The following is a 15,043-nucleotide window of genomic DNA, read 5'->3' as shown; positions in this document are numbered from 1 at the left end:
GTGTGTGGGTGCTCCCCGGCGTCTGAAGTTATAGGGTCTCCTGGGGAGGGGGTGCTCTCACTCCTCAACCTAATCTTTCTCCATCTCTCCCCGGTCCCACTCTTCTGGACCGGGTGGGCGATGCAGCCCCGCCGGAGAGCCCCACTGCCTTCCCCGCTCTGATGGCCGGGCCCAGCCACTGCGAGCGCTGCCGGCTGTCGTTGCCGCAGCTCGGGGCGCCGCGCTGCCGCCAGGACCCCTAACTAGCGGCGGCGGCGGCAGCGGCAGCGCCTCTCTTCGCTGGTAGCCCCGCTGCCGCTGCTGCCGCCGCCCGGGGACGGGAGAGCTGAGCATCTTCCCCCGTCCTCCTCCCTCCTTTATTCCCTTCCTCCATCCTTGCTTCTTTCTTTCTTCCTTTTTTCCCCTCCCTCCCCATCCCCACCCTTCTCGGAGTCTTCCCGGCGCGCGCGGCTATGGCGTGAGGGGCGCCTCTGCCCCGCGGGGATGGGCACCAAGCCGGGCCGGACCGAGCCGGTCTCGCCGCCGCCGGGCCCAGACGCCGGGGCCCCCTGTCCTGAGCTGCTGTCGGTGGCGGAAGAGGCCTTCCGCGGGGGCAACTACGAGCTGGCTGCCGAGATCTATGGCTCGCAGCTGGCCGAGCTGCCCCAGCCCGAGCGCAGTCTCTGCCTGAGGCGAGGGGACGCGCTGGCCCGGGCTGGCCGTGCTGCCGAGGCGCTGGACTCGTACAGTGTGGCTGCCCGTCTGGGGAGCTTGCGGCCAGAGGAGCTGAAGGAACTGGTGGAGAGCTGCGCCTTGGCCATCCGCGAGGAGCTGCGCCTGCCCCCCTGGGAGCCAGCCCCTGGCGGCGGCGAGTCCAGCGCCTGGGACGAACCGGTTGCAACCCCCGACCCACTTTCTGCCGCCGCCTCCTCCTCGTCCTCCACGCTTGCTGCTGCCTGGGACTTGTTCTGCTGCCCGCGGTGCCGGCTCCTGCTCTGCGACCCAGTGACCCTGCACTGCGGGCACACACTGTGCAAGCGCTGCACCGAGACAGACCCCGGGCTCCCCGCCGGCCCCTGCTGCCCAGCCGCCAAGTCCCCGCCCAGTCGAGGGGACAGCTGCCCCGCTCGAGTCAACGTGGTACTGGGCAACCTGCTCGAGAAGTGTTTTCAGACGGAGAGCCGGGTGCGGAGGCTGGTCAGCCAGGCGGAGAGTTTGCAGCACCGACAGGAGCTGGACGCTGCCTTGCACAAATACGACCAGGCTTTGGAGCTGGGTGAGTGTGTAAGTGAGTGAATGTGTGTGTGAGAGTGAGAGCGCCTCCTCCTTTCCCACGCTGCCTTCTGGCCACCGAGGTGGGACCCACGGGTGACCCAGAGCTTCATCATAAGCAAGTCGAAATGATGAAAAAATTTTAGGGTTTATGATTTTCTTCCCTTTAAACCGGTAAGCTGTGGACCTACCTTTGTTTTTTTTTTAAAAAAAAAAGGTGTGTTTACAGTAACTTTGAGCCACTAACCACCGCCTCCCCATCCTCCCCATCCCCCATAAATTCATCGTGCTGTGCTGGTGACATGCAACATGCCATCCCCCCGGCCAATCTTTTTCCTGACGTAGGTGGATTTTTCAGGGTCTCCCCCTCAGCTTCTTTGGCTTCTATATTTATTTTAGTCAAGTCTTCCCTGGAGCTCTTGCTGAAGTATAACTTTTCCTCATGTATCAGCTGTTGCCTCCGGAGGGGGGTGTTGATGTGACCTACTTTTGTAATCGGAGTGCTTTACGAGTCGTGCAGGAAAATGCAAATAACACGCTGCCTTCTGCCCTAGACTTGCTGAGTGTGACATAAAGCCTTTCCGATACCTAGGATTTTGTTTCCTTTGTCTTTTTGTCATCCTCCCTTCTTTCCCGACTGCCTCTTTGAACGTTTTGAATAATTTATCTCTTCCTGGGCTTACTACTTTTTACATTTTTCATAGTGACTTTAGAATTAGCTAGAGTAGTTTGGGGGGGTAGAGAATATTTGAATCGTTCCCCCTCTCCCCTCATGACTATCAGAGACAAGCACCAGGCTCCCCACTCTGGAATAATAATCTACTTTGAAGCGTTGCCAAATTTATGCTCTTTTGTTTGACCTTTGAAAAGTCCAGTCTAAAGGTATGGGCTTTCTTCTTGAAATGCTTTCTATGATGGTACGGTTTAGGGTATTGCTTCTGATAAATATATTTAATAAATGACTGGATAAGAAGACTCAAATTTTCTTGAGTGCATTCCTAAACAGCAAATATCTATTGAACTTCTGTTTCTTGCTTGTTAGGTTGCAGTACCAACAAAAAGAAGACAATTACTGCCCTCAAGGAGCTTAAATTCTTTTTGGTTTATAATTTGATTGCAAATTTTTAACAATTCAGACACCATAGATTTTTAATTTTAGAAGGGGCATACAATTTAAAGTAACAGTGTAGCTTAGCTGATCTGAATCTGAGAGACCTGGGTTCAAGTTTTGCACTTTTGTACTGGCTTTGTTGATCCAGGGCAAGCCACTTAAGTTGCTGAGCAGCATATGCTGTTCTGCATTGGTTGAGGCATACCAATGAAATCATAGGTCTAATTTTTTTTAATTACGTTTATATTAAAATATTATTTATCAAAGTTAATTAGGAAATCATCTCCAAATCAAGAGGTTACTTGAGAGTATTTTTGTTAACTGCATTAAAAGAATAACAATCATGACTAAATATGGAATTTCAGAGTATGGAGAGACCTTATTGACCTACTGGTCTTAAGAATTATTCATTGTCTACTATGTGACAGCCACTATGCTAGGTGCTGAGCATTCAAAGATCATAAAATGAAATAATCGTGGTTCCAAAGGATATTAATAGGGAAGGAAATAAGGGAAGGAGGAAGACCATGTGCATTCTCAAAAATATTTGCAAGGCATTTTCAGGGGTGAGAAAGAGGAGGCACTAACAATTGAGGGGATGAATAAAGACCTTATTTAGGGAGTATCCCTTGAACTGAGGTTTGAAATCATCTGGGGATTCTAAGAGGTGAAAGTGAGGAGGAGGCATATTTGTGGGATCAGTGGGTGCAAAGGCAGCAAGACAGGAACTGGGATACTCCCCTGTCATGGGTGAGGAATAATTAGCACACAGACCTGTTTGTCTGGGCTATTGGAGTAGGAAAGAGGACCTTGCTCCATTGGAGGCAGGGAGACCCATTAGGATGCTATTGAAATAAGTGATTGAGAGGGCCTGAACTGGAGTGATGGCCATAGGAGCAGAGAGAAGAGGAAGGAGGTAGAATTAAGGAAAATCCATAACTGATGGGATATGAGAGTATTAGGAAAAAGTGAAGAGTCCTAGGGGAGGTTGTGATCCTTGTGACAGGAAAGGGGGGGTGGGTCTACCCTTGCCACAAAATCCTGCACTTGAATTACCTCCTCAGTCAAAAAGTTCCACATTGGGATTGGTCTAATGATTAGGAAATCTCTTACATGGAATCCAAGTCTGCCATTCTGTACCTTCTATTCATGGGTCCTGGTTTTTCCCAGCTCTTGACAGTCCATCAAATGTCTGAATAGAGTAGGACCTTGTTTTATAATGCCAGTGTGCTTTTTTTTAAGACCCTTTGCATAAGTTGAAAATTGCTCATAATAGTGAACCCCCAATATTAAGTATTTCTTAAACATACCTTTATGACTTTACAGCCTTTCTTAGATTTTTCAGAGTGACCAGCATCACTGTTTTTGTACTTTGGGACTGTTATTAATAACTAAACAGTGTTAATGAAACAGAGAAGCACTGCTTTAATGAGATAGGACTTTGTGGTGCAAAAATGCTTCTCAGTGAGAATGAACATGATTGGGTGAATTGCTGTGAGACTTTATACTGCGTGGGAAAATTTTTTCATTTATTTATTTTTGTTGCCAGTTTCACTTACCTAAATTCAAGTGTGTTAAATTTGAGAAAATAAGGTTCTACTGTAAAAATATTCTGGTCTCCCACCTAAAACTCTTAAAGCCAAAATTCTGTTTTGAGGATCCTCACCAATTTTGAAGACATACTTCTCATGAGGTCTCCATTTTATCAATTTCCTTCTTAAAATGAAACATTCAGAACCAAACACTATATTCATATATATTCATGGCAGAGGACTGACTGCTGTACTCTTAGACTCCTCTGTACTAGATGATAAGTTTCTCTTAATGTAACTGAAATCCTAATACCTTTTTGAATTTCCATGTCCTACTGTCAAGTTAGATTACATTTACAATTCTCTAAATCTTTTAAACACATTACATTTTTTTGTATATTTTTCTACATAAATCATATGATTATCTTTTTTAAAACTTGGTAGGTATATTTGTGACATGTAGAAATTTTTAAAGCAGAAATTAGTTTTTATTTCATCTGTACCACAATGAGAAACTTAAACTATCAAGAGATATAGTGAAGGGACAGCTAGGTAGCTCAGTGGATAGAGAGCCAGACCTGGAGTCAAAGAACCTGGGTTCATATCTCACCTCAGAGACTTCTTATCTGTGTGATTCTGAAAAAGTCACTTAATCCTGTCTGCCTAGCCCTTGCCCTTTTATCTTTTACTAAAACCTTACTGTCATTTACTAGAACCCAATGTAAAATTGCTTTTCTTGTTTGTTTTAGGAGAGATTTAGTGAGCTCCATATGCAAGTTCTATCGAAAAAGAAAAGTATGCTTTTTTTCTCCTTCTGCCAACTTTTCTTCTATTCTCAGATCTCCCAATTTAGGTTACATTAGTCAAAAGAAAGAAGCTAGCCCTCTTTCTACTTTGAAAAGAAATTTCTACAGTTTGTGTAAGGGTTCAATGGTCACTTCGCTAGTGTTTGAATTCGTGAGTTTAAAGGACTTTGCCTAATGTGACTATTTAAATCTCATTAAGCCACCATTTCTTAGCCATGAACTTTATTATGAACATTATTATTATGGAAGTCTGACTGCTATAAATGTCTGTGCTCTAGCCAATTCTAAAAGCAGACCCCCTTATATTTTGGCCTCAACTTATTTCTGCACAAAACTTATATGGAACCACATAGACTGGCTTTGATGTTTCTTACCTTCATGCCTTTGTTTATATCATTCTTCTCCACCCCTCCAATTGGGTTGCCCAACCTCCTATTCTCTCTACCTGTTAAACTCTAACCTGATGTTTAAAGGGGAGGTCAGTTCCTCCATAATACCTTTCCTGATCATTTAGTCAAAAATTGTCTTTCCTCTGTACTTTTAGAGTACTGGCTGTGACTCATTTTGGCATTTATATATACTTCCTTGTAGTCATTTTTGTCATCTCTACATGACTTATCTCCCCAGCAAGGCTGTAAATTTCTGGAGGACAGGGGCCAAAACTTTGCATGACCTTATATTACCCACAGCAGTTAGTATAGCCTCTTGCATTATAAAATGATCAATATATCATTGTCAGATTGTCAAAGGGTCAAGTGACAACTATGAACGCAGAGTGATATTATACTAAGAGCTCTGGATTTGGAATCAAAATCTTGGTTCTTATTGTGGCTGCTTCTTCTGTAACAATTGGCAATTTGACTGAACCTCTCGAGAGTCTTGGCTTCCTTTGTAGTAATAATAATAACTACATTAAATAATATTTTAAAGTTTATAAAGTACTTTCTATACATTCTAATTTAGTCTCCACAGATCACAGATTAGGAAACTGAACCTTATTGAGGTTAAGTGATTTTTCTGTGATCACATAAAAGCATAAAGCATTTGAATCCAGGTCTTCTGACTGGAAATCCAGCATTAAAAAAAAAGTAAATAGAACTTTAAGGCTTACACAGTGCTCTCCTTTGTAAGAGGAGGAGGGATTGGGCTAGATCAGTGATGGGCAAACTTTTTAAAAAGGGGGCCAAAGGAAAGGAAATGCTCATTTGTCAGTCTGTTTCTAAGGCAACTCTCTCGAAGTTTCATTATATTGTATCCTACTCATTGTATTTGTAAGATGAGGAATAATGTTGAGGGCTGGATAGAACATTTCAGGTTCCCCCCCTCCCCCCCAAAAAAAATCTGGCCTGAGGGCCGGAGTTTGCCCATAGCTGGACGGCTAGATAATTGTTAAGGTTCCTTTCATCTTTAAATTCTGTGGTTTTGGCACTGTTGATAGTTGTGGAGAAGTGGAAGAGAATATAGAAAAAAGAGAAATCACAGTTTCTACCTATAGGAAGCTTATAGCCTTGCTGTATGCACATGTTATAATGCTAAAATGATCATGGAGGCTCAGCAAAGAGTTTTGGCTAAAGAGTTTGGAAAGGCAACTTGAAGAAGGCAGAACCTGAATGAACTTTAAAAAATAGGTAGGATTGGACATATAGGATTTAGGTTGTGAACTTTTCAGCGTAGCAATAGGAACAGTGTGAGGAGAATCGGGAAAGAAAATGTTAGAACAGTGACTGGATCAGATTGTATCTTGATGAGTAATAAGGACATTTGGATAGGTAAGGAGTAGGCCAAGTTGTCAAGGAGCTGAATAAGTATTTTGGATGTGATCTTTTAGGTTAAGGTTTTTGAGTAGAGGAATGAATGGTGAGATGAAAATGATGTTTTGGGAAGAGAAATCTGGTGACAGAATGGATTGGGAACCAGCAGACTAGTTAGGAAAGTTTTGCAGTAATCTGTAAAGTAATGAACTTTTGAATCAGTTGTAGCAGTAGAAATAGAGTAGAAGAAATAAAGATAAAATCTGAAGGAAGAATCAATAGAATTTGGTCATTGACTAGGTATAGGGATTGAAGGAAGAGGAATAAATCAATGGTAACAAGGCTTTGAGTTTTTTGGGGGGTTATAATACCCTTTCTAAATAGAAAAGTCCAATCCACAGTTGAAAGATAGAATTCAAGAGCTTGGGTAGAGTCAGTAGACCTACCAAGTTCCAAATGTCTGTGCTAGGTCCTGGGAATACCAAGTTGGAAAAAGTATAGAAATTATTGACCTCAAGGAGATGATGCAATTCAGAAAGTATCCTCACTGAGCTAATGTAATAGCTCTGTGAGTTCCGCGGGAGGATAGGTACAGAGAGAAGAGCAGAAGTCTTAGGCTTAGAGTTAAATGGGATAACAGGTACTCCCAAGTAGGTCAGACAGTAGAAAAACCAAGATAATGTGGCTAGCATAATATCATGGAAGCTAAGAGAGGAGAATACAGTTAGTTGCTTTCAAATAAATTTATCAGATAAAGGCTAAGAAAAAAATCATTGCATTTGGCAAGATACAAGGTTATTGATCATCAAGATATTAATATAATTGAATGATAGATATGAAAGTGCCAGATGCAAGGGGGTTAGATGAACTGTTGAACCGTTTTGTTTTTTTTTAAAACAAAAATTGTGATGGATTTTTACCCTAGACCAGTGATGGACAAACTTTTTAAAGAGGGGGCCAAAGGAAAGGAAATGCTCATCTGTCATGTCAGTCTGTTTCTAAGGCAACTCTCTGAAGTTTCATGTATTGTATCCTACTCATTGTATTCGTCAGATAGGAATAATGTCATGGGGGCCTGCATCTGGCCCATCATTGCCCTAGACTTCTCTACAGTTTCTTTTAGCCTCTTATGCATTTGGGAACTAATATAACCATGGTCAGGAATACAACTTTTTTAGTTTGCTAAACATTTTTATTTTCAATGATCCACAAACAAAAAGCCTAAGGCAGTAGTTTGTACTTGATAGTACCACATTCTAATGAACTATTCTAATATTGCCTTAAGTGCTACCTTATATGTCTACCTAATGATCTCTATGTCAGAATGACTTAAAATAGAAGAAAATTTGGCTCAGTATATACTGTTTCTTTCTTTCTTGGTAAACTCTACAATTAAATTACATTTTATTGGCTTACATGGGGAAAAAACTTGGATTAGATTTATGGTTTTTTAATAGAGTAGAACTTTTATTAGCAATTGTGGGAATTAATGCTGAAAGTCTTAATGACCACATTTGTAGCTTTAGATCAAAGTTGATATGCAGTAGCCATGATTTATAAATACGAGGAATATGGCATTTCCTTAATCCCAAAGATTTTAAAATAGTAATAATTTTTAACTGACTAAAGAATTTCTTGTCCAGTACCTATTTTGACTCTGAGACAGACAAAATAAGCTATCTGTTTTATCTTTGGTAAATGACTATATTAATACCAAGGTCAACCATCATTGAATATTGTGGAATTTCGATTGGTTTGCATTTTAATATTTGCTAAAAACAAAAAAAAGATCCCAGAGTTATAATTTAACTTTCAGTTTTCCTCTTTCCTCTATCTCTATTGCTTTGGCATTGGGTTGGAGGTGAGGATTAAGGAGAGAGGAGAATAAGGAATGGGAAAAGAAAGCTAGTCCAAAAGGCACAGAAACAGTTTCCTATTCTCTATTCCCATTGGTACCACCATAGTACAGGCCCTTAGACAATTGAAATAGCCTCCTAACAGATATTTAGTGAATATCATCTCTCTTACCCTTTAAATCCATTTTTCTTTATATGATGAAATAATCTTCCTTATGTACAGATATAATTCATGTCATTCCTCTGCCTCAAACCAGTATAATTCCCTTTAGTTCCCAGCTCTTATTTGACATTCAAACCTCTGTAATAGTCATGTTACCTTATCTTTCTAACCTTCTGAAACACTTTTCCCTTCATGTATCTATGTTTTAACTAATCTGCTCCACTTGCTGTCTACTGTATAAAGTGCTTTCCCAAATATTTGTAGAATTTAGAACTTAAAGGGAGCTTAGCCATCTAGTCTAGCCTCCCCTTCCTGTGATGTGCTCCCCCACCCCCCATTCTTGTTAATCAAGAAACTGCCTTCCAGAGAAGTGAAGTGATGATTTGATTAAGGTCATACAAGTATAAAATGGCAGGACTTCAGCTTGAACCTTAACATTATTTTCAATAATTTCTTCATGCCTTTTTCTGTAGCAAGAATACTGTTCCCCCCCCCCTCCCTTACTAGTCTTCTGTTTAAAATCCTCTCCATTTGTTTTAGAGATCCAACTCAAAAACTGTTCCCTCTTTAAAACCTTTCTGATCTCTCCCAAACTCTCAGTATAATAGTCTTAATGCTACTCCGTTAGCCTGAACATAGCACTTGATTTACATCTTTTATGAATTCTGTATTGTATTTCTTTTTGAGTATCATTCCTGTACTAGATTATGGATTCAATGATGACAGAGATTATCTGTATAAAATGGGAATAATATTATTTGCAATGCTTACTGCATAAGGTGGTTTTGAGAAAAGCACTTTCTAAGCCATAATGTGCTACATAAATATATTCTAATATTAAGTGTTTGTAAAGAAGCTGAAACTTAGAGAGGTATTAAGCAAATTGCCCAACTATTTATGGTTAATAGTGGAACTGGGATCTGTTTCCTGATAACCAGTTCATTTTCCTTTCCATCCATGATTCCAAGTCCACCCAAATCCCCTCCCCCCCCTTCCCGCAATAAGCTTGGCTGCCTACTGTTCTCTACTAGTATCTTATTGCTTCTAATCCTGTTTATGAATTGTGTTCATATCAGACCACCTTGCATTTGGGAGATGACAGATTTTCCTTGCCTTACCAGATTCTTTTATAAATGACAAACATTCTCTCTTTAATGTTTTTAAGTTTTCCACAAAGCACTACAGAAAAAAGAAGGGGGCCAACAATCAAAAGGAAGTTTAAAAGTAACATCAGACTTATTTGTTTTGGTCCCATCTGTAAATTGCAGATAACTTAAGCCTCACTGATTGATAGTTTTTGTCTTTTCTTACTGATGATTGTTTTTGTCTTTTCTTACTGAGTAATCCTCTTCTACCAGGCCTTCCATGGAGTTTGCTAGCCACCTTCTGTAGAACCAGAATGTTTAAACAGTTCTAATCCTCTTCTACCAGACCTTCCATGGAGTTTGCTAGCCACCTTTTGTAGAACCAGAATGTTTAAACAGTTCTAGCTTTATAGTTTGGTTGGCTTGGCAGATTGTATCTTTTGCTCTTAGCTATGAGTGTATTCTCTCTTGCCTTCTTTGTTTTTCTAATCATTTTAGTTTTTTTTTTAAGATTTACCAATTACATGTAAAAAACAATTTTCCACATAACTTTTCTGAAGTTATATGATCCAAATTGTCTTTCTCCCTTCTCTCCCCATTCTTGAAGCTGGTAAGCAATTTGATTTGGGTTATAGAAGTTTTATCATGTAAAACATTTCCATATTGTTCATTTTCATGAGAATATTCATATAAACCAAGACCCCCCCCCAAAAAAAAAACCCAAATAAACTAAAATGAAAAATCATATGCTTCGATCTACATTCTGACTCCAACAGTACTTTCTCTGAAGGTACATAGAATACTTTGTTATAAGTCCCTCAGAATTGTCTTGGATCATTGTATTGATGAGAGTAATTAAGTCTTTTGTAGTTGATCATTCCATAATATTACTGTTTAGTATGTACAATGTTCTCATTGTTCTGCTTATTTCACTTTGATTTAGTTCATGTAGGTCTTTTCAGCCCTTTCTGATATTACCTTGTTCCTCATTTGTTATAGCACAATACTATTCCATCACCACCATATACCATAATTTGTTCGGCCATTCCCCAATTGATGAACATCCTCTCAATTTCCAATTCTTTGCCTCCACAAAAAGTCAGTTTCGTTCATTTTAGATTACTTTGACCATTGGTTTGTGGAAGTAATGTTGATTTCTGATTCCCTGAGCAATAAGATCCCTTCCCTTTTTGGCCTCTCCAATTCATTCTTGACACATCTAGCAAAATCATTTTCCTAAGGCATAGGCTTGACATGTTATTCTCCTGCTCAAAACCTTCTGGTGCCCTCTGCCCTCCCCTCCACATTGCCTTTATGATAAAATATAGCCTAACATTTAAACCTCATTACAATTCCAGCTCTAGCCTGCTTTTCTGGCTCTATTTCAAATTACTCTTCTTCATAATTTTTATATTCCAACCAAAATGCACTATCAGGTAATGCTTTGTTTCTATAATCCATCTGCAAGACCTGTAATGCACTCCTTTAACTCAACTCCAGGACTGTGAGCAGGAGAGTCATATCCTTCCTACCTTAAGGACATTGGGACATTTTAGTAGCTTGTGTGGGAGCTGGAATGGAGACAGGATACTGGGAGCCCAGGTAGAAAGCTATTGCAGTAGTTTAAGTGAAATGTTATGAGGGCTACAGTTAGGATTGATGTTAACTCATATATTATGTTTCCTCCTTCAAGGATTTACAGTTCAATTCAATAAACTTTTATTAACTGACTAGTAAGTGCCAGCTCTGCTAAGCACTGCAGATTCAAAAAGAGGCAAAAGGCAGTTGTACTCAAAGAGCTTATAGTCTAATGAAGGAAACAACATGCAAATAAATACATGCAAAGCAGGCTGTATACAGGATAAATAGAGGAAATCATTAAGAAGTGGGAAACATTCAAATTAAGAGGGGTTCAGGAAGGTTTCCTGTCAAAGATGAAATTTTAGTTGGGACTTAAGGAAACCAGGGAGGCCAGTAATGAGAGTATAGGAGGCACAGCATTCCAGGCATGGGGGCTAGTAAGAGAAAATGCCTTGAATTGAGAGAGTTCTTGTTTGTGGAACTGGCTAGAGGCCATTGTCACTGGATAGAAGGGTATGTATGTGTTGGAGATTAGGTGTAAGTATATGGTGGAGGAGGGGTGAGAGATAGTGAGGAATTCAGGGTTGGTAGCCTGAGGGACTAGGAAGATTATGTTGTTCTCTACAGTAATAGGAGAAGGTAGGGGAGGGGAGAGTTAGGGGGAAAGATAATAATGTTTGGGACACATTGCATTTAAGCTGGCTAAGATGGTTACCTGACTTCTAGTTCAAGGATTCTGAAAGGCAGTTTGATATGTGAGTTTGGAGGCCAGCAGAGAGATTGGGGCAGGAAAGGTAGATTTGAGAATCATCAACATAAATATGGTAATTAAATTCATGAGAATTGATGAGATCACCTAGTGAAACTGTATAGAGGGAGAAGAGAAGGTACAGAACCTTGAAGGATACCTACCTACTGTTAGAGGGTGTGATCTTGATCTGGAGGAGGATCCAGCAAAGGAGACAGAAGTGTGGTCTGAGAGGTAGGATGAGAACCAGGAGAGAATGATGTTCCAAAAAACCTTTGTAAAATTCTAATCTGGTTCTTGAAGCTTACTGTATTTCTCAACTGTATATTAATAACTTGATATCCATATGCCAGCAGGGCATATTTATTTTTATTTTATTTTTTAATTGATTAATTAAGAAAAATTTTCCATGGTTACATGATTCATGTTCTTTCCCTCCCCTCCTCTGAACCCCTCCCATAGCCAACTCAAAATTACACTGGGTTTTACAGGAGTCATTGATCAAGACCTATTTCCATATTATTGATATTTGCTCTAGGGTGATCATTTAGGGTCTACATCCCTAATATTTAAAAACCGAGAACAGTTTATAATTTTGGTTTTTAATATCTGTCCCTTTATTGTTTTCTTAGGAATAATAAAACTTTTTGTGTTAAGCTTAATTCCTAATATTAAATTAATTTTTAAAAACACATGTGATTACTGTATTCTTTAACCAAGGACTTTTCTTTAAGAAATGTAAAGAAGAGAATGTTAAGGGTTAAGAGTGCTTAACAGTGTCAAAACTTAAGAGAGGTCAAAGAGAAAGAACATCCTTTTGGGTAACCAAGAAAGCACTGCAGAGAGCAGATTCCTGGAATAATGGAAGCCTGTTTGAAAGCATTAAGAGGAAAGAAAGCAGAGGCACCTATTGGAGATGAGCTTTTCAAGGAAGCATTTAGCTGAAAGAAGAGAAATGGGATAATAGTAGGAATTGAAGGATCAAATGAGGGTTCTTTTTTTTACATGTTTGTAGACAGTAGGAGATGAGAGTCAGTAGAGAAGAAGAGACCAAAAATGAATGAAAGAATGGGAAAGACAGGGAGAACTCTGCTGGAGGAGACAGGATGGAATGAGATCATTTGAACAAAAAGAAGGGTTAGTAAGTAGTAACGAGGAAGGTCACCTCATCATGTGAAGCAGGGGTTAAGGAAATGAAAGTTTCAGAAGGCATCTGAGTGACAGTAGATGTGAGGAAGAGGGACTTCATGACAAATGGCTTCAATTTTTTTCTGTAAAATATGAGGTAATATTCTCAGCTTGATAGAGTGGTGGAGAGAAGGAGCCAGGGGAGATTTGCAATTGAGAGATTAAGTGACCTTACAGAAGCTAGAGTCACCTTTAGAAAACATCCTAGTCTTAACATAGAAGTCTCCCCCCCCCACTTTTCCATGAATACAAAACTGTGATATTATATTTACATTATACTTACTGAGTTTGATTGCTTTTTCTCAAATTTTCCAATTTATATCCATGTGCCACTTGAGAGAAGAAATTACATAATTTTTTTAGGGAATATAATATAGTTATTCCTGTTAATGAATCCCCCATTAAAACCCAATCTCCTTTGTGGGAAAAAATATGTTTTTAGACTCTTTTTACAACTATTAAATGTAAATCTACCGCAGTGCCTTGCATATAAGGTTAACATGCTTAATTTATACCAGAATAGATTTGCTGTAGACCATCTTTTCCATTCCATTGCCTCCAGATTGCTAGCACCCTCCCTCTAACACATTACAGTGTAGTTCTTTTCCTTTTACATAAGACATTATGAATTACCATCATATCTAATAAGGTTTGAAATTTACCAAGTACTTTAACTACATGACCTCATTTGATTTTCACTGTGTCCCTCTGAAGTATATAGAAAAGTACAAAAATACCAAGGGATTGAAATTCAGAAAGATTAAATGATCTACTGAGGCAGGGTCACACAGCTAATCAGGTTTTAGGCAACCTAAACTCTGGCCAAGTAGAGTTTGAACCCAGACCATCTAACTCCTATGTCCAGTCAATACTTTTCAATACATGAGGCTGATATACAAAGATCCTCTCTAGCCGAGACCTCTTCACCCCCTCCAGAAAATTCACCTTACACTATGTTGAAAGTGAGGTAAATTGTGGCAAAATTATATCTTTGCAGAGGAAGAGAAAAAAACTTTTTCTTATTATTTGTCTCCATTTCAGAAAGAATTCATATATATTTTTTTTAACCCTTACCTTCCATTTTGGAATCAATACTGTGTATTGGTTCCAAGGCAGAAGAGTGGTAAGGGCTTGGCAATGGGGGTTAAGTGACTTGCCCAGGGTCACACAGCTGGGAAGTGTCTGAGGCCAGGACCTCCTATCTCTCGGCTTGGCTCTCAATCCACTGAGCCACCTAGCTGCCCCCTAAGAATTTATATTTTTAAAGTGCTTTTGCTTTTCAGATGGTTTTCATGAAATTCACTTTTTCCTTGACACATAATTCCATAAAATGATAGATAAAGCAAATATCTCAGATTTTATAGCTGAGACAACAGATATGCAGATTAAGTAATCATGTTTAATGCTAACAAGCCAGGTCTTCTGCATCCTGTATGTTGCTCTTCCATTGTATTCAGCTTCTGAATTTCTTGCTTTTCTTCGGTTTTCCAATTTATGCCCATAATCCACTTACAGAAGAAAATTGCCTATTTTAGAGAGTAGAGAAGAAGACTCTAGTTTCTTTTGTTTGGGTTTTAATAAAACATAGGTTAAATTAAGCAATCCTGAAAAATGATACTGTTTTTTACAATACAAATTTGTTCATCTTTGTATATTCATTTAAAAAAATGGAACTTAACTATATTAGAAGCATTTTATGGGAACTGAATATTATTTATTACCATGTCCTAAAATTGCCAAAAAGTTCTTGTGTTATGTACAGAAATTGAAGAGCATTTATATAATGCCATAAAGTAATGTAATATATATTATGTAGCTCTCAGGACTTCTTATTGCTGGGAGACTTTTTAGTTCATTGGAAAAATAATGGGGGGACCTCTAGGTGACTCACTGGATAGCCAGGCCTACAGACAGGAGGGTCCTAGGTTCAAATCTGGCCTCAGACACTTCTTAGCTGGATGATCCTGGCCA

At 39.6% G+C, this 15,043-nt stretch overlaps 1 protein-coding gene across 2 annotated transcripts in view; it reads left to right on the top strand.

Annotated features, from left to right (window-relative positions):
• Positions 1-373: 373 nt before the first annotated feature.
• The window catches only part of LONRF2 (LON peptidase N-terminal domain and ring finger 2), a 101,837-nt gene continuing 87,167 nt past the window's right edge, over positions 374-15,043 (top strand). The window contains exon 1 of one of the 2 annotated variants that reach the window (XM_044670432.1): positions 374-1,255. In XM_044670432.1, the coding sequence (XP_044526367.1) occupies positions 484-1,255 (772 nt within the window). In that variant the 5' untranslated portion in view covers positions 374-483. The remainder of the gene's footprint in view (positions 1,256-15,043) is intronic. The other variant, XM_044670434.1, reaches the window with a different exon arrangement.

This window comes from Gracilinanus agilis, chromosome 3 (assembly GCF_016433145.1).
Source record: "Gracilinanus agilis isolate LMUSP501 chromosome 3, AgileGrace, whole genome shotgun sequence".
Taxonomy (NCBI): Eukaryota; Metazoa; Chordata; class Mammalia; order Didelphimorphia; family Didelphidae; genus Gracilinanus; species Gracilinanus agilis.
The sequence above is the reverse complement of the archived record's forward strand: the minus strand, read 5'-3'. Positions and strand labels throughout refer to the sequence as shown.